Raw genomic sequence first — 23,016 nt, forward strand, 5'->3', positions numbered from 1 at the left:
AAGTTTTGTAAATTTAAATAAAGAAAGAAATTAATTGTCATATAAAACAACACGATGAACTACAATTAAATGGGTAACAAAAAAAATCTTTAATAATAATAATTCTATTGGTTTCAAAATTAACTATTTTATGCAAAACTAGCTTTCCGCCTGCGGCTTCGCCCGCGTTTTCAAAAAAAAACCCGCATAGTTCCCGTTCCCGTGGGATTTCCGGGATAAAACCTAGCCTATGTCACTCAGAAATGATGTAGCTTTCCAACAGTGAAAGAATTTTTCAAATCTGCCAAGTAGTTTCGGAGCCTATTCAATTCATACAAACAAACAAACAAACAAAAAATCAAACCTTTCCTCTTTATAATATTTGTATAGATTGTGTTCTCTAAACATATTTAAATCTTGCAGGTATCATGGATAGTGAACACAGACGAAGTGTTCCCAGACCACCGCATCCGATTTATAACGTCTGACATCGACACCGTCTTCATCAACTCGAGCGCTAAGCGATCAGACACTGGATCATACACCGTGAAGCTGGTGAACAGCGAAGGTTCTGACAGTGGAACTTGCAGGGTGAGTTTGATCGAAAATACAAATTTATAAAACTTAACGTTCCTATAAATTAAATGTGTTAAAACAGGGTTTCTGTTCTTATGTAATTCTGTGATAAGAAAGTTTCACAAATTAATAATATTAATTTTACAAAATCGGAATCAACCATAATATGCAACATTACAAAAAATTACCAATTTCATCATTTTGTTATTAAGTTTAACCGTGACAAAAAAGGCTGTTGTAACAAAATTGCTACTTCAATATTTATGAATTATGCCGCATTTTCGAATACTTCAATTATTTGACATAAATAAAATTTTCCTGAAAGCCAAGTTGTGTGTGTATATGCAACAGTTAACATTATTACGTTTACTTCACCTCTAGTAAGTACTTTTTTTTTATTTATTCTAATAATAATTATTTTTTCAAGGTTCTGGTAGTAGACAGACCATCGCCGCCAGTCGGACCAATGGAAGCGTCTGACATCACACCAGACACTTGCACAGTGTCGTGGAAACCGCCGCTAGACGATGGTGGTTCACCAATTACTAACTATATCGTTGAGAAAATGGATAATACTGGCGTAAGTTGTATTTTTATGATAAAGTAAAGGTAATTTGACTATTTTAGACTCTACATCATAGTTAAGTTATTGTGAAGTCTCAAAATTCGAATTAAAATGAAACTTATGCATTAGACATGGACTATATTTACATAGCTGTTTTATAATTAATTCATAATGAAAAATATTTGTAATAATATGTTGAAGTTTTTTATTTTATGCTGGGTTGAAGTCCCAATATATTTATATTAATAGTAACTTGGTTAACTATTTGTACCAGTAAGTTATTTCAATGCAATATTTTTTTTAATTACCTACATAGATTAAGAACCACACCCCATAGTATAACAACATTTTTAGGTGTCCTATGGCAACATTAAGCTATTTAATTCCCAAATTATGACACTAAAATATTTTTTTTCACATAGGTATGGTCAAAGGCGTCATCATTCGTGCGCAGTTGCCACTACAACGTGATGGGATTGGAGCCGAACCGCAAATACTTGTTCCGTGTGCGAGCTGAGAACCAATATGGAGTCTCTGAACCGCTCACCATGGACGATCATGTTATTGCCAAGGTTTGTATCAAATCAAATCAAATTGTCTTTATTTGCTGAATTTACTCAAACTCAAACATTTATTTATATTGGACTTCTTCTAGACGCACTTTTGAAACGTCATTACATATTTTTTACATTTACCACCGATTCGGAAAGCAGTGTCTACGGAGAAGAACCGGCAAGAAATTCCATAGTTGCTCTTTTTAATCATGTTTTACAGTTTAATTTTACAAAATACACAATATGTAAAATTATTATAATATGCCAAAGAACTGTCCTGGGGTTTTTACGCGTCAAATTTATAAAGCAAGGTACAAATTATATAGGTTCTTAAAAACATTCTGCTCGTAGTTAAGCGTGATTAGTTTAAATGGTAGTATGGAGAAGTAGGGAAGAGAATACAAAATGTTTAAATTTTATGAAGAGAATACAAAATGTTTAAATTTTATAATAACCATTTATCTTGATTGAAATGTTTTAAAACAAAACACTGCACCGTAAGAAGTAAATAAATGGACATTGTAATGATATTTAATTTCTAGTATGATGGTCCTTTCTCCTATTATGTCCAGTGTCCAAAATTGTAATAGTACTATTGAAAATTGTTATTTACTTTTGCAAAATTGTTCAATTGATGTTGAGATCTTTGACAATGATTATTTCATTAAATTTTTATCATTCTGTGCTTGTTATTTTATTTACCAAGCTGCTTGTCCCACCTTTTTATCTATCGAGTCGACTATTGTTGCCAAGTTTTTTTAGTATGACTTTTTTTTCTTACCCACAATTATTATTATACCTCATATATCTAATGTGTTAACTTGTGAATCACAATAAATAATTTGAATTTGTCCCCCAGTTCCCATTCACGATCCCCGACGCCCCGGGCGTGCCCCGCGTGACGGACTGGGACGGTTCCACCGCCACAGTGGTGTGGGACCGTCCCCGCTCCGACGGCGGGGCCCGTATCCAGGGGTACAAGGTGGAGTTCCGGGATGTCAGGGATGCGGTCTGGGCTGCTGCTGATTATCTGGTTAAGGACTGTAATTATCAGGTACGTGGTGTTTGTGGTGTTTAAAGATGATCGAAAATTTTGCCTTGTTTTTTTCTGGTATCGATTTAGTAAGTGGACTTAATTTTTTGTATTTTAAATCAGCGAAGGTTGAAATATAAACATTAATTAATAGAGTTGCTTTTTAGTGTGCGTAATAATTTTTTATTTACATTTGTTTGTTTGAAAAATCTGGACTGGTTCAAATCCTTGTCCTTAAAATATGATTTAATAAATATATGTAATTTCTATTGAACAAAACTTTTTTCAAATGTATAGCACAAACTGTTAGTGAATTTTCTATAATATGTGTATATTTAAAACAGATAATAGAAAGCTATCTAATAGGATCAATTGTTTTATTTATACTATGTGTGAATGTAATATTATATTGTAAGAACTATGCTAAATGCTAATATACTTTAAATTTACAGGCTTACAACTTAGAGCCGGGCCACGAGTACGAATTCCGTGTACGTGCTAAGAACGCGGCCGGATTCAGCAAGTACTCTGCTTCGTCACAAGTATTCAAGGTACGTAAATTTTAACAACACATATTTCTTCGACTGCCTGCTTAATATAGTGGTTAACGCGTAAGCGTAAATAATCTTGGGTTCGACTCCCGGTGAAGACGAAGAAAAAATCTCGGTCGGGCAGGATACAGAAGGCTGATCACCTACTTGTCCCTAAAAATTCAGTGAAAAATGTGTTAATCAGTAACATTACTGGTCACACCACAGGGTCACACGTTATAATTTCTGTGCATTTCAGTAATCTAATGGATATTTCCCTTTCAACCCAATCGGTTAAAGATATCTGCTTCAAAATTGAGTAACAAGATTTTACCCGAACATACACACATTGCAGAATCTTAATATACATGTGATATTATTACCCTAGGTCCACGATATCTGCTTTAAAAAAAAACTTTTCTTGTGAATAAATTCATTTCATATCATTTAAAAATGCGTTACAAGATTTCACCCGAACATATGTACATTAATATTATTTACATACATACATTGAAACTGAATAGAATGTGTGTATGACCCCAGGTCCGTGGTCGTGCGTCCCCCCCCTCCCCGCCCCGGTCTCCCCGCGTGCTGCGCGTGGGCAGGAACTACGTGGATGTCGCTTGGGACGCGCCGCAGAGCGATGGTGGTAAGTAAATATATTATTTATTCATTTTTATTAGATTACTTAAAATAAATAAATGTTTCCAGATAATTTTCACATACGGCACAATCTGAACCCATACTGAGCTTTCGCTTATGTTAAGGAAACCAGATGGCTGATAAAGATACATATATAATTTTAAATAAATACTTATATAGATATTTACCCAGACACAGCAAACATCGACGTTCATCACACAAATATTTGCCCCGGGTGGGAATCGAACCCATAACCTCTGGCTTGGAAAGCAGGGCCATTACCAACCAAGCCAATCGGTCAGTCAAAAAAATGTATTTTGAGATTGTAAAATCCGCAAAATTATAACCTAACGTGCAAGATTGGTATTGATGGACCGGTTGAGAAGTTGCAATCCGTGCGTAATATTTGGTCGCACTAAATTGTAAGCATTATGTCACGGACCGCAAAGGAGATCATTTTTACCGGTCATTCGTATTATAGTTTTGAACAGGGATTATTTTAATGTCCCTTTGCTAAGTTTTAAGTCGGCAAGTTTTATATCATTTTAAAAATATACGACTCTTCCCCAGGTGCTCGTATAACGGGCTACATCATTGAGCGTCGCGAACTATCCAGTTCAATATGGGTCAAATGCAACGACTACAACGTCATGGACACCAGCTTCACTGCGCTCAACTTGAGTGAAAAGGCTGACTTTGAGTTTAGGATTATTGCTGTTAATTCGGCTGGTGAGTACAGTTTTATTTTTTATTAATTTTGAGGAAAGGGTAAAATAATTTGTTTTAAGGGGATACAAAATAATGTCTTTTTCTACCTTTAAGTAACATTAAAAGAGTATACACCCTTATCTTGCAACAATTAATTTACAACAAGAAGAATTATAGTCTTATCATATTATCTTGGATGTGAATAATTAATATTACTTGTTATTTAAAAATTATATTTTGTCGTTTAATTCGCTCCAAATAAAATAACAATGAGAGGTGTAAAAAAATGTTTTGATAAGTGTCTCTAAAAATGAATTAGTAGTTCTTACAAACAGAATATTTCAAACATTACTTATGTACAGGTAAATCCGAACCGTCCTCATGCACCACACCGGTCCGCACCGGCGAGGAGGTCGGCGGGGCGAAGCCCGAGTGGCTGCAGAAGCTGCCCCCCAACACGTGCGCGCCGCTGGGCCGGCCCTTCGCCCTGCAGTGCGTGGCGTCCGGCAGCCCCGTGCCCAGCGGCCGGTGGCTGAAGGCCGGCAGGGAGGTGGTTCTTGGCACCAGGTATGTGTATGAAAAAAAAAAGACGATTTGCACTCCGGGAGTGCCAGCAGAAGTGAAAACTTGATTATTAACGTTCAGCATGTTTGATATTTTGGAATGGTATCCGTCTTACGCATGGAACATAAGGGCTAAAAAAAAATCCGTCTTACGCTTTTTCGATCAGGCCACGTGTCCTGACGCGAGTTTAAGATTTTATACCCAACGCCGCTAAAGAAGTTTTCACTTCAAAAATATTTTAAAAGTAATAGTGATAAAAATGTATTTGTTTTTAACTAGACTAGACCTAAAAATCGCTATACAATGACTTGATGGTGATGGGATAGAAAAATAAATTCACTTTGGTATTTGTATGAATAAGATAGTTATTAATATTTTAAATAATCAAGTTTTTTTGTTTGCTTTGCAGCCTACAATTATGTCGTCTAATAGACTATACAAGAAGACTTACCAAAATAATTAATTTATAGTCATCAAAATTAACTTACCTTATTTCACAAAAACAAGAAAAATGTAAAAGGAGAAGCTACAGAACAACCAAAAATACATAATTGCAGTTTGGTCGACAATTGATCATTTATTTGATTGTTATATCAAAAAACATATTTTTTCCATATTTGTTGAGGATGAATAACATAATTTATTTTCTTATTGATTTCTTGTGTTTTAATGATAATAATTTAATCAATAAATCGCGTTTTAAATCCGTTAAAACCTCTATCTTATTACCCACAGACTAATAGCCGAGTCCCGGGAAGGCACGCTCCGGCTGAACTTCACGGAAGTGACGGAAGCCGACGAGGGTGACTACACGTGCGAGGCGTATAACTCCATCGGACATATCTATTGCACTGTGCATCTTAAGATTGGAAGTGAGTAGTGTGGATATAAGAAAGAATAAGTAGAGTTTTCGAAGTAGAGTCGAAAAGAGTTAAATATTTTTTTTGAGAAGTTGAAAAGAGAGTAGGAGTTGATAAGAGAGTTAAAAATAGCTTATATTTGAGAGAATAGACGAAAATGTTGACGAAGTCTGTTAAAATAGAATTTGAGAAATGGGAATAGTATTATAAAATGTTGAGTATCAATATCTTACAATACTAGGAAGTTGTATGCATTGAATTCATATTCGCGCTATTCTGCAATTCAGAATTTTAATTGAAAATCAGAGCGCACCAAATAACCAATTACACCTTTACAATGTTTCTTTTTATACATTTGATTAAAAACAACTGATTTTTAACTCCCCATTGGATCAGTTATTTTCACACAACACTAAAACACAAATATAACAGAATAAAAATATCAAATTTTACTCCTCACTCAGTACGAGAAAACTAACTTACATCACTCAGTACGAGAAATACCAATTTTACTCCTTACTGAGTACAAGAAAACTAACTTATCTCACTCAGTACGAGAAATATCAATTTTACTCCTCACTCAGTACAAAAAATATTAATTGTACTCACACTCAGTACAAGAAAATTAACTGTTTTCCTAGAAAATTAACTATATTCTCACCCAGGTCCACCCCGCATCACACGAATGCCCGGTGACCTACATCTCCCCGAGCACGACAACACCAAGATCAAGATCCTCTACACGGGAGACCAGCCCGCTGACGTCACGCTGCACAAAGATGGCCGCAAGGTCGATGAGAGCACACACCTCAAATATACCGTGTTCGATGATTATATACTCATATTCATTAAGGACATCACTAAGGATGATATGGGTGAGTTGAATGAAGTTATAGTTTTAGTGGTTTCTTTGGCAAATAAATCGATAGGTAAACTGGGGAAATGCATGAGAACGTATAGAAAAAAAATAGAATAGTTTTATTAATATAAAATCTTTATAGTCTTTTTTCTGTTTATCTACGCTTATTATGTTTGTAAAGCTGCATTTTGACTAGCAGATTGTGTTACAAGTAGTAATAGACTAGTTTAATTTTTAACCGACTTTTTTCAAAGATTTAGTAACGTATTGACTATTGCCTACAAAAATGACCAGATAGATTAAAAAAAAGATCTCCTGTCCACCGAGATAAATTTTACACCTTTTATGTTAAGCACGCGGTCAAATCTAGTTAATTATATTAATTATCTGCATCTGAACTAATTGATTGTCTTTATTCATTAATCTAATTACAACAATCAATATTGTATCTAAAAATATTCCTTTCTTCCAGGCACCTACAAGATAACAATCAAGAACAACTCCGGCGAAATATCCGATACCTTCTCTATAACAGTCACAGGCCTGCCGGGCCCGCCGCAAGGCCCGCTAGAAACGACCGATATAACCCGACACACTTGCACTTTGACCTGGAAACCACCCACTTACGATGGTGGTCTACCAATCACCCATTATGTGGTTGAGAGGATAGATATATCCGGTACAAGTTGGATAACTATCGCGTCCTCTGTGAGGGACACGAGGTTCACAGTGCATGGGCTCACGGAGGGACAGGAGTACAACTTTAGAGTACATGCCGCTAATGATAATGGTATAGGGCCTGGGTTGGAAGGTGTCAATCCTGTTAAGGTTGGTTGGACAAGTTTTAATATTGTTAAATTGGTTTTCATAATTTGATACAGAGTATAATTGGCAATAGTTGATTTAACTCGTATTACAGTTCTTTTTTATCTGTAGTGTCATAATATTTAATCATCATATTTGTGATGTATGTTTTCATGCGCATATATCAATTTTGGTTTATAATACAGAATTTTCTGTAAAAATGGCACTCATTTTTTTAAAATTGCATTCGCTAAGTAACAAGAAAAGGCTACTACTACTTTTTAATACTTATGACATGGCTTTTCACTGTTTACGACACTTTCTTGATTTTATTAGATAAACATACGGTTTTAAGCTATTGCATAGCTTCTATTGCGGGCCTTGAGCGCGGGGACCGAATCCAGAAATTGCGTAACGAAAAACCTCACGCTCCCCACTCCGACGGACACGGAGGTGTGGCTTAAACGCATAGCATGCAATAGCTTTACCGCGGCAGTCCCCGAGTGCCACACGTCTTTTTTTATTATTGGCTTAATATATATTTATATTTGTCTATAGGCAAAGGCACCGTTCGACCCGCCATCAGCGCCCGGCATCCCGAAGATCGTGGAAGTGGGCGGACACTTTGTGCATCTCGAATGGGACAAACCAGAGAGTGATGGAGGTGCTAGGATACAAGGTAAGATGAAACATTTCTGATCAATTGGGAATAAGAAATACATTTTAAAATTCAGAGTCTGATTTAAAGTCGGCTAATCGACAAAAATGACCACATTCTCAAACAAAGATTGAAAACATTAAGTCATTTTCATTTAAGATATTGATAGCTTAAAATCTCTCTCAACAACCTACTGAATTTCAGAAAAATTAAAGTCATAATATTTACAAAAATGTATATCTATGCCATAAACTTTAAGGCCAATGAACTGAATTTCGGTAAAAATCAGTTTATTTTTCGATTCTCAATTTTACAACAACTTTGTACAAAAAAAAACACAAATAACAAACTTTTTTATATAACAATGTTATTCTTTGATTTCATTAGACCTGTTATAAAGAAATGTTTTTCTACATACAAAATTACACTAAATATCTATCTTATCTTCAATAACAGGTTACTGGGTAGACAAACGCGAAGTCGGTTCACAAAGCTGGCAGCGTGTGAACGCCACACTGTGCGTGGCAACACAGCTCAACTGCGCCAACCTCATCGAGGGTCGCCAGTACGAGTTCCGTGTTTGCGCACAGAATGAGGCTGGAGTATCGCCACCCAGTACTAATAGTCAGCAAGTGCGTGCGCAGGATCCAACAGGTATGTGGTGGATCTCATGTACAATAGGGTTGAAAATCCTATGTATATAGAGGATACCCTGTAGATAGTGTAGACAGCAAAACACAAACAAAATCAAACAAATTATGGAATATAGAAACTAGGAAAATAGTATATTAATACTTCAAGGCTTCCGAAAGACCGGGTATCTTGCACACACATAACAAAAGATAATAAACACAATCAAAGTTATATGAAGCTGTTCAAAAAGACATAAATTAAAATACTTTGCGCCAATGAGAATTGATTTCAAAAATTTTGTTATTATAAATTTTCGTATTAAATTATGATTCAATGCAACAATGCACAGATCCTAAACTCTCTATTTATCCAATAATTATTATTATAATTTGCAGCGGCCATACCGCCAGAGATAGTGAAGCCGCTGAAGAACGCGAACTGCATCCAGTACCACAACGCCAAATTCACGTGCACCATCACCGGGGTGCCCAAACCCACTATCACGTGGTATAAGGGTGAGTTTATTTATTAATTACTAGCTTTCCACACGCGGCATCGCCCATCGCATCGGCAAAAATTTAATATAAACAATTAGATTATTGTCTGATGCAAAACTCTGCCTACGTGTGTATTAAGCGCCATTTACATGATGCAAGTTTCTTGCCTGTTGCATACAATAAAATTGAAGCATAAATTACCTGCATAGTGTAAACAGTACGTAACATTTTGATGTTTAGCGCAAGTTTTGCTTGCCAAAATTTTCTTGGTGAAAATATCGGTCTAAACAAAAGATATCTGCAACTAAGTTTTGTCAAGACTTGCATTCAATAATTGCGTTAAATTTTCTTACTTGTATCCACGTGTAAACAGTTGCGTACAATTCTTGAAGGGCAATAAACGCACTTAATTTATTGCATTCAATAATTGCACTTGAATGCACAAGAATATTGTATCGTCTAAATCACGCTTTAGGCAGAGTTCTCTATTGAGTGATACAATGTTTGCAAATTAATTTTCACGAATGTTTTATACGTTGCTCAGATATTTTTTGACGAGTGATATAAAACTAAGTAATTTCCTTGAATAATAGCGCAAATTGCTTAGACCTTAATTTATTAAATTCATACTTTTCCATTTCATTTTTTACGTTTTATGTTTTCATCGTCATAAATTCCAACATTATGATTAATTATTTTACCAAGTCTCTAAGAATAGTGTATTTCTTTCTTGAGTGTTTCATCTCTACTTAGTTCCACATTACCAATTTATCTATTCCAAAAACAATACCCTCATTTTTTAAGTGAAAACTTATTTAGCGGCGTTGAGCACTTTTTCTGTAATGGGTATAAAATCTTAAACTCGCGTCAGAACACGTGACCCTGATTGAAAAAGTGTAAGACGGATGGATATCAAACATGCTCAACGTTAATAATCAAGTTTTCACTTCTGCCGGCACTCCCGGAGTGCAACCCGTCTTTTTTTTCTATTTATTAATATTAAAACTATTTACCCAGGTGCCCGCGAAATAACGAATGGTCCTCGCCACCGAATCTGGAGTGAAGGTGACAACCATTTCCTCACCGTGGTCGAAGTGTATGGTGAAGACGCTGATGAGTACCAGTGCAGGGCTGTTAACAAGGCTGGAGCCAAGAGCACCAGGGCTGAACTGCTTATTATGAGTGAGTATGATGATAGACAGACAGACAGATGGGGTCTTGACTTAGACTTTCACGTAATGCAAAAAATGCAATAGCCTAAAAAATGTTTAGTTTTTTATTCTTAAAAGAAATACGGTATATTTAGAAATGAAGGTCATTCATTGTCTATATTGAGAAAGTGATGAATTGATAATGCTACATGCTCCAGTTAAAAATACTTTAATATGGTTATTTGGTGAAATAAAAACTTTAGTATACAAACTGAAAACGAAATCTCAAATATTTTAAAATCTTGTTCTGGTTTTTAACCAATAATGTTTACGTTTTATTTACTTATTTAAAAGATAAATGACATGCTTTGGCACGACTGTCCAAAACTGTCCAGTAAAAACGTGTTCAAGTGACAACCAAAAAGTGTTTACTTCAAAACTGTGATATATCTCTCCATCTGTTTTTCTAGAAATATTCCTAACTAGCTTACCGCCCGCGGCTTCGCCCGCTTTGTCTAAAACCTGATAAATTATATACTCAAACCTTCCTCTTTAATCACTTTATTTAAAAAAAAAACCGCATCAAAATCCGTTGCGTAGTTTTAAAGATTTAAGCATACAAAGGGACATAGGGACAGAGAAAGCGACTTTGTTTTATACTATGTAGTGATCTATTACCATTTCCAAATCCACAGCTGCACCAAAACTGAACGTACCACCACGCTTCCGCGACACGGCATACTTCGATAAGGGCGAAAATGTCGTTATCAAGATACCGTTCACCGGACATCCGGTGCCGAAGATCACGTGGGTGCGAGAGGGAGAGACGATTGAGTCTGGCCTGCACTATCATGTGGAGAGGAAAGGTGAGAAAAATACGTGAAAAAGTGAAATAAATAGAAAAATCGATGATGGAAAGTCAGCTTTAGGACTGTGCTTTTCCACCTATAATGTGTAGCGAGGAATGTGTTTGTCAGTAACCAATAGTATCGCTTTTGACGCTACAAACTTCAAACTAAATGAAGCTTCATGATAAACACCCTTATTTCTGCTTAGAATTATCTCTGCTAGGTTATTGAGTTTATTGATTGAATCAAATGATAAATTGTTGAGTGCAGAAAAGTGCAATTAACAATTTATCATGTTTTAGTGCTTTTTATAGATGCATTTCAATTTGATGCATTTAATTTGCTCAATTTTTTTTTAAATTTGAATAAAAGATGCTATCAAATGTGGATGTGCAATAATTTATCTAAATCCATGCAACCATTTTTACGTTACAGCATACATAGCGCCATCTACAATCCGATTAATAAGACACATTTTGATTTTCATGTGACCACATTCAACAAAATAATCACCACTTTTTCAATCAATTGGCGATTTGCGCTGAACAATGAATTATGTACATAACATAGGTAAATTATCCACATTTCTTACAAGATAAATATTGAATTTTTATACTATTTTTATTGCAGAACGTCACGCGATCCTAACGATCCGCGACGCGAGCAAGGTGGACTCGGGCCCGTACCGCATCACCGCTGAGAACGAGCTCGGACAGGACTCCGCTACCATTAATATTGAGATTAGCGGTAAGTATTTAAAAATAATTAATTATAGGAGTAAAAGTTATTTCACAGAAGTGATATAGGTTATACCTATACCACTTCTGATCGAAAAAAATTAAAAAAATTTATTTATGTTAAATTGCCCCTCCCACGTCTGATCTGGAAGAATTTTGTTAAATCGACGCCATTTTAACATATTCTCTTACCATCTCTAATATATAAAAACTTCTATTCGAGCAGGTGCTACATAATTTCCTCTTTTAACGATTTAAAATGTTTAAATTTCATAATTTTACTTCTGTTTTAAGAATATCTGTTTTATGCATGATTTAAATTTATATAACTCAGGCCCCGGAACCACAGACACAATAGATTTTCTATTGTGTCTGGGACCGATCGGGCCGCTTGGGGCTCAATGGGTTAAGTACCTGCATATAATATTATGTCCATATTCTATTATTAACTCCCAATTTCCAGACCGCCCCGACCCACCCCGGTTCCCAGCAGTGGACAACGTGGGCGTGGACTCGTTAGCACTCAGCTGGCGCGCGCCTGTGTGGGACGGTGGATCCGATATCACCAATTATTTGGTGGAGAAACGGGAACATCCCATGTCCAGCTGGATCAGAGTGGGCAATACCAGGTGAGAATGTGTGCTGTCATATTTAGAAAAGTTTTTTAAATCATGGCTATTTTTATAGCGAGTAGTGTTTATTTACGCGATATAATAGTGGTGGTGGTATAAACTTTGGTGGTGAACACCAAGTAAAATAAATGATTCATGATTGTTTATTATAAAAATAAAATGTTCATATTAAAAAGTATATTATGAGTTAAGGAGAATTATATAAAAAATTTAAACCAAATCAGATGGAAAAGTAATCAGAACTTACCGAGAGGAAAAAGCTATAAAACAATTCATACATTATCAAATGATCAGCCATGCTAGCTTAGCTTAGCTAGCTAGCAATCTTAAATACAGCTGACCCGGAATTATTAGTCGTTCTATACCATATAACACCAAATAATTCGCAAAAGTTTCAACCAACTGCTGTTGTCTTTATATCTATTGACACCCAATAAAAACTGCTAACATCGAGTTATAATCTACCACCTATAATACAATTACAACAGAACCAAATTCCCTACACATCAAACCTTAAATACTATCTTCAACTCTATCCCCCAGATTCACAACAATGGCCATCACCGGCCTAGCGTCTGGCAAACAATACGAGTTCCGCGTATACGCTGAGAACATTTACGGAAGGTCGGATCCAAGCGAACCCACGTCGCTGGTGCAGACCAAGGCGATCATCAAGAAGGAGTTCAAGAAGAAGGAGTATCCTGGTAAGTTGGAAAGAAAAGAGGGAAATTTCTCCCTATAGTTACAAAAAATAATTACAAACTTTTTTTTTCAAGCTTAGAGGGTAGTTTTGGTAATTCATATTCAAATTTAACAGTTTTAGTACAGTTGGAAGTGGGTCATGGTAATATTTATTTCAATTTTTTATAGAAAATTGAGGGATATCAATTTTAAAAATTACCTACTATTTATTTAGACTTACTACGTATTTCAAATGCTGACTGTTTGACATCATTGAATTATTATGACTTTAAAAAAGCTCTATGATTTACATAAAACAAACAACACAGTTTACTAATTATTACCATCATGGAATATCAATTAGAAATTAATTTACGACACTTTTTAAGTGAAACTTCTTGAAATGCGATGAGGGTAAAATTTCAAAGTCGCGTCATGGCAATACCATAATTGGTATCTTTGAATCTTGCCAAAGAAGTTTCACTTCTGACACGTGTGCTCGGTACACACGCTCTTTTTTACACTACAACACAATTATATAACTCACATTTACTACACTACAACAAATAATTAACAACTAACTATTTTTTTTTCTCCAGTGGACGAAACAGGCAAACGCATTCGCACGAACGCGGACCACGGGCCAATCAAGGACTACGATAGTTATGTATTCGATATATACAGCAAGTATGTACCGCAGCCCGTGGAGATCAACACGTGCTCTGTGTACGACAAATACGATATATTGGAGGAGATTGGTGAGTCTGTTTGTCTTGTTTGTGGGTAGTTTTTAGCTGGTAGTTGGTTGGTAGTTAGTTGGTAGTTAGTTGTATGTAGAATTTAGGTGGTAGTAGTTAGGTTTACGTAGAATTTAAGGACAAGTAGTGAGTGTTTTGAAAGTAGTTAGTTTTTATGTTGAATAGATTCGATAGTATTTAGTTTTATGTGACATTAGTGAAGTTATCTCTTAGGCCTAGATTCACAGATCGCACTTTAACTTTACTTTGATGGAAAGTTCTACTTTCAACCAAAAATATATTTCTTAGTCGTGTCAAGCTCATCTTTACTTTCCGAAAACTATACTTTACTTAGTAAAGGCTAAGGAGTCGATAATCATGACTTTGGTCTCAAAGTAAACTTTACATGACTATGCGTATAAATCATGTAGGCCTTCATTTTAAACTAATTTCCTAGAACAGAAACGCATTTTAATATGGTTGGGTTATAGCTCGAAACGTCATGTCGATTTGAGTGACATTTTTTTGTTGATATTTTGATCGTTGCATTTCTTCGTTTGTCTTATAACATTATAATATTTTTCTGACGAATTTTGCTGTGGCTACCTGTTTTTTATATTTCTACAACAATCTTCCCGACCTTGCAAATCCACGTAATACCTATATAATGTTTTTTTTTTCTAAACATTTTATTTTTGATATAAAATAATGTTATTATTATATATAATATATAATAACATATTATTGAATTTAGTTATATTTCCATATTATGAAAATATTATAATAAATAAATAATATCCATATAATGGAAATATAACTAAATTCAATAGTTAATATGTTCTCAAAAATATAAATTATGTGTACGTAATAACGTAACGGTCACACGTCTTTCCCTGTACTTTACTTTGGGGCCGTACTTATCTAAAGAAAGTCAAGCAATTGTCTCTGAAATTAAATATGTTGAAAGTAAACTTCGGTCATACAAAGTTTACTTTGTGAAGACTCTTTTGCGGTAAAGTAAAGTCACGACTGTGAATCTGGGCCTTAGTAGTTAGTTTTGAGTTTAAAATTAGGGTCTAATTTAGGGTTTTATTCAAATTATTTGGTAGTAGTTAGTTTAATGTGAAATTAGTAAGTATGTCTATCTCCCTCTGACACGTTTTGGCAGCTAGCAGTTGTACTTTCGTGTAAATGTATAATATTCTCTCTATGTGTGTATTTTTTAAGCATTCTAAGCATTCCCCTTTTTAATGTTGGCTACATTACAGAATAGATAATATACTTAGTTATAAATTTCAATTATTTCTTAAGTCCTTATAATAGATAATTTTTGTTGCATGCAAATTAAAAGTGTGTGTCAACGTAGACGTAATTATAACGTATTTGTAATGTTAATATGAAAAATTAAAAGCAATTCCTTACTATCTAAATCAAATAAACAATATAAATAAATTGAACTTACGTTAATCCACGCACAATTTAAAATTAGCTCACTGTATTTAAAATAACAATGATATTTAATAAAACAACCGAAAAAAAAAAACAAATTAATCATAAAAAAATAATATTATATAGTTCTAATTAAACTAGTATATTAAATAAAAAATAGCATGGAAATAAAGTAGATCTTAACTCACGAAGTTGCTTGAGAAATAGATGAATTAGTAACACAAACTAACACGAGTAGTTGAACGAATTTAAACCTTATTACAAGTGTACATAATGTCGAATTTCGCAGGTGACTTCGTGAGATCATCTAAACGGAAACACGCTCGAGGTCTGTGTGTGAATAGATCGATGTAGTTGCATCTCTTTCTATTTGCATCTCTCTCTTTCACGCATTATATGATTATTTAAATATTTGTATTATTATGTATTATTGGCACCAACTATTTTAGGGTTTTAAAACATTCTTACAATGTATGAAATTATCTACGTATTATATAATTTAAAAATAACATTAAAAATATATGCAACGCTTTTTATTCGAATTATATTTGAAAACTTATAATATATTTATTTATTGTATTATTATGAAGTAATGATATAATATTTTGCTTTATAATTTTTCATAGAAATATTATAGTTTAACACACGGTTTGAGTTTTACAAGTTAATAAATATTAGCGGTTTGAATTAATATTTATCCATAAATTTATTTTCACATACACCATCGTTACGTAGAAGACGATTATTTTAGATGTAACATCAAAGAAATGAGCATAATATTTCAGAAACATAATTATCAAGGTTAATCCTAGGTTTATTCAAAAATTTTGACAAAACAAAAAGAGATTTCCAATTACTACAACGACTTGGAAACATGCGCACTATCCAAAAATTAATTACCTTTTACCAACTTGATTCAATCACGGAAAGTCTATTTTTTATTTCTTAGTACTTTTCTTATATTGATTGATTGAATAAAGATATTATCTATAACATTTTACGATTATTTAAAAAAATCGGTATTAGGTACACTCTACGATCAGCTAATAAATCTTTTTCAACGCCAAAATGATTAATTAGAAATGACTTCATAAAATCCTACTACTATTATAAAGGCGAAAGTTTGTAAGTATGGATGTATGGATGTTTGTTACTCTTTCACGTAAAAAGTACTGAATGGATTTGAATGAAATTTTGCACACATATAGAGGGTAACTTGGATTAACACATAGGATAGTTTTTATCCCGGAAATCCCACGGGAACGGGAACTATGCGGGTTTTCCTTTGAAAACGCGGGCGAAGCCGCGGGCGGAAATCTAGTATCAATATAATGAAACAAAGAAAATAACATACCTATATACCGGAAATTGTATCAAATATTTTCCAAGCCAAAAATTGGTTCATTTCACCCCAGTTGCCTAAGGTTTGCATAATGTTGTAGGCACAGGCGCGTTCGGTGTGGTCCACCGTTGCCGCGAACGGGCCACGGGCAATATCTTCGCCGCCAAGTTCATACCCGTCACTGGGGCTATGGAGAAGGAACTTATCAAGAAGGAGATAGATATCATGAACCAGCTTCATCATAGGAAGCTGATCAACTTGCACGATGCGTTTGAAGATGATGACGAGATGGTTCTGATATTTGAGTTGTGAGTATGCCGTGAAATATTTCATGTATTACTGGTTTATAATGGGTATAATACGTGTGGATTTGCAACGTCTTAGTAAAATAACAAAAAAAGACGTGTGGCACTCGGGGACTGCCGCGGTAAAGCTATTGCATGCTATGCCTTCAAGCCACACCTCCGCGCCCGTCCCCGTGGGGAGCGTGAGGTTTTTCATTACGGAATTTCTGGATTCGGTCCCCGCGCTCAAGGCCCGCGATAGAAGCTATGCAATAGCTTAAAAGTGAAAAATCTATTGCTGTAAAATTGTCAATTAAAGTACCTAAGCACTGCATTTTATTATGGACAGTGATTTTAATAGCATTATAAAAAAAGTTCAGTAAATATATCCTATGATTTTTATGTCTTGTATTCATGGTAAATATTTATCTGACAGAAAAGTTGAATCTACGTGTTGCCAAGCTACTGGCAAACCTGATTATTATTTTTGCAGCGTCAATAACACAATAATATGTTGTAAAGCTCTCACATTAAGAGCAACAATATAACTGTTGTTCAACAAATGCCTACCAAAAATACTACACATATTACATTACTACTTCTACTTTACTAAACTATTATAGTGTACTACTTTACTAAATAACTACCTACTTTCCAGCTTATCCGGAGGCGAGTTATTCGAGCGTATAACAGAGCCAGGATACAACATGAGCGAAGCAGAAGCAGCTCACTACATGCGACAAGTTTGTGAAGGAGTCAAACATATGCACGAACAGAATATCATACATTTGGACCTGAAGCCGGAGAATGTGATGTGCCAGACGAGAATGGGCACTGATGTTAAGGTGATAAGAGCTATTTTGTTGTATCTAATCTTATTTATCTGTATTTATTCTTTATGCACATAGAAAATGCAAAAGCATTACATAAAATCAAGGAAAGTACGACGCTAGTAGCTACGACGAAGAAATAATATTTTCTGTGTAAAAATAAGAATATTATAGATTAGAAAAAAATGTCGATAATGTTGACGGTCCATATAAATATCTTAGATTTGTTTTTCCAAGTTGTTAAATTTACAGTAAAATCTTAATTATGACAACAAGGAAGTTCAACAGTAGTTTTTAAAATAGATAGATGATTTGGATTAATTATTGTATCGTCCTTGGTAAATTTGTAAAAAAAATATTGAATAAAACATGTCTCAGTATTAACATTAGAAAATAAACTAATTTTTATTCTTGTCTATTTCTCAGATTATTGACTTCGGTCTAGCCACCAAGCTTGATCCTAACGAAGTTGTCAAGATATCCACCGGCACAGCCGAATTTGCTGCGCCAGAAATCGTGGAACGAGAACCTGTCGGCTTCTACACAGACATGTGGGCCGTTGGTGTTCTCGCTTATGTATTGTGAGTATTGCCTTTTTATTCTTAATTCTTAAAGTTACTCAATAGATAGAATATTTTCATGTTTGCAAAGTCGCTAAGTACCTTCGTTAAAATTAATTGGATTTAAAAAAAAAAACAAATGCTTCTCGACTGAAATCCTCATATTTAATATTTAAAATTTATAAACCAATTATTATTTTTTTATATTTTTTATTTATACTTAAATGGGCTGTTTTGATTCGAATATAGCATTTTACACCTTTTAGTTTTTGTTAGATACGTCTCTCTTCCTATCGGGGGAAATCTGAACTACAGTTTTAAACAAATTTCATCAAATTCTCTTCATCCATTCCAGACTATCCGGGCTATCACCGTTCGCGGGTAACAACGACATAGAAACCCTCAAGAACGTCAAGGCTTGCGACTGGGAGTTCGACGAGGAGGCCTTCCAGCATGTGTCTGATGATGCTAAGGACTTTATCAGACGCCTGCTGGTTAAGAATAAGGAGTGAGTATATTTTTGGACACTTTCTTTTATTTTGAAAAGCTCTAGGTTGAAAGTTTATCGGAAAAAGTCAAATGCCAAACTTCAATTTTACCTAGACCTTTTTATATGGCACATCAAGGGTGGTTCAGCACCATATTGGTAAAAATTTGTAAAAGCATGAATTTTAATCGACATGTAGTTAGAAATATCGTGTGAGAGTTGGCTTAATAGTTAATGCCTGCTGAAATATTCTCTTTCGCATAGCGGTTACATTTAATCAGTTTCCTGCAGAATTATTGATCAATTGTTCTTCTTCAAACGTTTTACCATAAATTATTGAATTTCTGCGTACATAAAATATATTCAATCTTTGAGACGGAGACAACATTTGTTTTGTCTTACAATTCCATGTCCATTTTCAAAAAGCTTCTGCCCTTCCCTCTACAGATCTTAATAAATATAATATATTCCTCTTAATATCAATTTTTCTTCCAGAAAACGTATGACAGCACACGAGTGCCTAGCGCACCGCTGGTTGGCGGGCGACGTTGCCAGTCGCACAACTATCGCTGCGGCTCGCTTGGAGGCGCTCAGGGATAGACTAAGGGCTAAATACCAGGTATGTTTCATTAAGGGCCGATTTTTCAATGCTTGGAAAAAACTTATCCGTCCAATAAAGTATTACACGATAATATTAAAATGTCACGTAAACTGTCAAATACGGCTAATTAGAATACGTTTTTAAAATGGTAGTTTTATACATTATTCGACGAATAAGTTTTAACCAAGGATTGAAAAATCAGCCCTTATTGTAATGAATATGGTTATCTACGTACCCGTTGTATTCTCTTTTACATTACTAACTTCTTTCTATGTAATACCCTCTTCTTTCCTGGCTGAATTTTGCCAAGGAAGTTTCACTTCTTACACGTGTGCTGGGCACACATGCTCTTTTTTATCATAAATTTTTTCGTTCTCTGATAGTTTTCTTCTTTTCCTTTTCTTGTATGGAATATAAGGTAGCTATTTCACATTTGCTCTAATGTCTTTGTATTTTGATCACACATTGACTTACCTGACTTGAATATTTTTATAAATTAGAGTATCGAAATTTAAAAAAAAATCTTATTATTTATTGCTATCCACGTTGTCTTATGAAAAATATGTACTAATCTTCACATAATTTTCAGAACTGGTCATCATTCGTGCTGCCGATCGGCAGGATAAGCGAGTACAGCTCGCTGCGTAAACTTCTCATTGAGAAATGGAAGATCTATGACGGACAATTCGGTACGTGCTATTATTTATATTTACTTCTCAGTAATGTAGGACTAAACTGAAAATATGTATAAAGATAAAACTTATTGATGAAAATTATTGACTGTTTATATTTTATAATATTGATTTTTTTATACAGTTCAATATCGTATGGTTATAAAATGCTATAAGGATCCAAATATATTAGTCAAAATGCTGTTTGTAATAACTATTGTGTAACTGAATGTATCCAGAATTCTTTTGTATTATTTACTAGATTTCCGCCCGCGGCTTCGCCCGCGTTTTCAAAGGAAAACCCGTTCCCGTGGGATTTCCGGGATAAAACCTATCCTATGTGTTAATCCAAGTTACCCTCTATATGTGTGCTAAATTTCATTGTAATTGGTTCAGTAGTTTTTACGTGAAAGAGTAACAAACATCCATACATCCATACATCCTTACAAACTTTCGCCTTTATAATAGTATTAAGATTAAGATTAAGATAGTGTTCGCTTTTTAAAATATATAAAACACCCAAAAATACGACAAATCCTTACAATACTGCCTCGCTTGTCGGACACATCAATAATCTGTCTATCTGTCCACCCGCAGACCGTCGCCAAGCGGCCCCGCGGTTCGTGATCAAGCCCCAATCAGCGTTCTGCTACGAGGGCCAGTCTGTGAAACTGTACTGCCGCATCATTGCATGTGCAGCACCCACAGTCACGTGGTCGCATAATAACAGAGAACTGAGGCAGTCTGTTAAGTATATGAAGAGGTTAGTATATTTAAATAATAATAAAAAAACACAAGACCTATAATATAACGTCTATAATAATACATTTGGTCGCATAAATACAGTTTTTAAGTGATAGATCCGGCTCGAAGGACCAGAACCTACAAAATGAATGAATGAATTCAATTATTGTAAATCATTTAGCCGCTTATTAACAAAGAGTTGAGATAGTCTGTTAAGTATGTGAAGGGGTTAGTACATTTACGGTCTTACTAATAAAATGTTGTCTTGTTTTTATGATTGACGTTTCATGTGACCAAGAGCAGGACACAGCTATGGTAGAAAATGGTAGAAATTTATCCATTGTTTAACTTTTTATTAGTAAGGCCGTTATATAATAAGAAAGATATTTCTATAAACTAATGTCAGTTGGATCTGGCTCGAAGGACCAGATTGTAGAAGATAATTGATTTGGTCACAAAATAAAAATAGTTGTGACAGTCTGTTAAGTATATGAAAAGGTTAGTGTGCTGTTTGTATGTGTGTACTTAAGGTAAATAGCTCGAAGGACCAGATCTTAAAGTAAAATTATATAATAAGAAAGTAGACATGTCTATAATACATTTGATCGCATAAAAACCTTATCTTGAAGTTTATTAATGCCAATCCAGCTTGATAGATCTTACAAAACAATAGTATTCATTCATCTGGTAGCATAATAACAGAGTTACTTGCTTGTTGGTATGAAAGTCAGTGGCTGTTTGGACATCTATATAATAAGAACTTACTTACTACTTACTTACTTACTTACAAGATAGAACTTAGGTAATTCATCTAGTTGACCGCAAGCTGCGACAGGCTGTTGTTAAAGTCATTCTAATCCTACAATATTATTTAATAATATTTAAATACAAACTCCATTCACAGATACGCCGGTGATGACTACTACTTCATCATCAACCGCGCCAAGTTAGAAGACCGCGGCGAATACATCATCCGCGCTGAGAACCATTACGGTTTCAGAGAGGAAGTGGTCTTCTTGAATGTGCAACGTGAGTTTATTTTGCTTTGTATTGAAAATAAACTATAAAATCAGTAATTGGACAAAATATTAGAAGATTGCTTGGTATCTTTCCTTAAATAATAACCGGGTAGATAGCAATTTGGTTACCATACTTATAAGTAACAGGGTGGATAAGCAGCGTTGACAGTAAAATTTCAACGTTGCGTCATGGCAATACCGTCACGTCATGGAGTAAAGTGAAGATTTTTGTATCTTTGAATCTTGCCGAAGAAGTTTTACTTCTGACGTGTGCTCGACACACGCTCTTTATAGTAGTATGTGAAATACATAGCAGAGTGTGATTCTTAAAAATTATGAGAGCATTTTGAGAACTGTTCTTATACATTACGTGGTAGATAACAGTTTGAGAAGTATTGTTATACATTACGGGATAAATAACAGTTTGAGAAGTATTGTTATACATTACGGGGTAGATAGCAGTTTGAGAAGTCTTCTTATACATTACGCGTAGATAGCAGTTTGAGAACTATTATACATTGCGGGATAAATAACAGTTTGAGAAGTTTTGTTATACATTACGGTATAAATAACAGTTTGAGAAGTATTGTTGTACATTACGGGGTAGATAGCAGTTTGAGAAGTCTTGTTATACATTACGGGTAGATAGCAGTTTGAGAAATATTGTTATACATTACGGGTAGATAGCAGTTTGAGAACTATTATACATTACGGGGTAGATAGCAGTTTGAGAAGTATTGTTATACATTACGGGATAAATAACAGTTTGAGAAGTTTTGTT

At 34.6% G+C, this 23,016-nt stretch overlaps 1 protein-coding gene across 17 annotated transcripts in view; it reads left to right on the forward strand.

The window, feature by feature from the left end:
- The window catches only part of bt (projectin protein bent), a 156,533-nt gene that overhangs the window by 125,474 nt on the left and 8,043 nt on the right, over positions 1 to 23,016 (forward strand). For all 17 annotated transcript variants that reach the window (XM_089710305.1, XM_089710316.1, XM_089710304.1 and 14 more), the window contains 28 exons: positions 403 to 570; positions 983 to 1,135; positions 1,543 to 1,692; positions 2,534 to 2,728; positions 3,160 to 3,258; positions 3,781 to 3,886; positions 4,450 to 4,608; positions 4,950 to 5,154; positions 5,887 to 6,023; positions 6,677 to 6,886; positions 7,343 to 7,698; positions 8,233 to 8,353; positions 8,789 to 8,986; positions 9,361 to 9,480; positions 10,480 to 10,644; positions 11,309 to 11,479; positions 12,092 to 12,208; positions 12,662 to 12,827; positions 13,374 to 13,534; positions 14,111 to 14,269; positions 17,140 to 17,347; positions 17,982 to 18,168; positions 18,580 to 18,734; positions 19,069 to 19,221; positions 19,696 to 19,819; positions 20,391 to 20,490; positions 21,070 to 21,235; positions 22,121 to 22,245. In XM_089710305.1, coding sequence (XP_089566431.1) covers positions 403 to 570; positions 983 to 1,135; positions 1,543 to 1,692; positions 2,534 to 2,728; positions 3,160 to 3,258; positions 3,781 to 3,886; positions 4,450 to 4,608; positions 4,950 to 5,154; positions 5,887 to 6,023; positions 6,677 to 6,886; positions 7,343 to 7,698; positions 8,233 to 8,353; positions 8,789 to 8,986; positions 9,361 to 9,480; positions 10,480 to 10,644; positions 11,309 to 11,479; positions 12,092 to 12,208; positions 12,662 to 12,827; positions 13,374 to 13,534; positions 14,111 to 14,269; positions 17,140 to 17,347; positions 17,982 to 18,168; positions 18,580 to 18,734; positions 19,069 to 19,221; positions 19,696 to 19,819; positions 20,391 to 20,490; positions 21,070 to 21,235; positions 22,121 to 22,245 — 4,534 coding nt within the window. The remainder of the gene's footprint in view (positions 1 to 402; positions 571 to 982; positions 1,136 to 1,542; positions 1,693 to 2,533; positions 2,729 to 3,159; positions 3,259 to 3,780; positions 3,887 to 4,449; positions 4,609 to 4,949; positions 5,155 to 5,886; positions 6,024 to 6,676; positions 6,887 to 7,342; positions 7,699 to 8,232; positions 8,354 to 8,788; positions 8,987 to 9,360; positions 9,481 to 10,479; positions 10,645 to 11,308; positions 11,480 to 12,091; positions 12,209 to 12,661; positions 12,828 to 13,373; positions 13,535 to 14,110; positions 14,270 to 17,139; positions 17,348 to 17,981; positions 18,169 to 18,579; positions 18,735 to 19,068; positions 19,222 to 19,695; positions 19,820 to 20,390; positions 20,491 to 21,069; positions 21,236 to 22,120; positions 22,246 to 23,016) is intronic.

The sequence above is a fragment of the Colias philodice genome, chromosome 24 (assembly GCF_061535455.1).
Source record: "Colias philodice isolate Cphi_HAF_F1 chromosome 24, ilColPhil1 Martin Lab GWU primary, whole genome shotgun sequence".
In the NCBI taxonomy this organism is placed as follows: domain Eukaryota; kingdom Metazoa; phylum Arthropoda; class Insecta; order Lepidoptera; family Pieridae; genus Colias; species Colias philodice.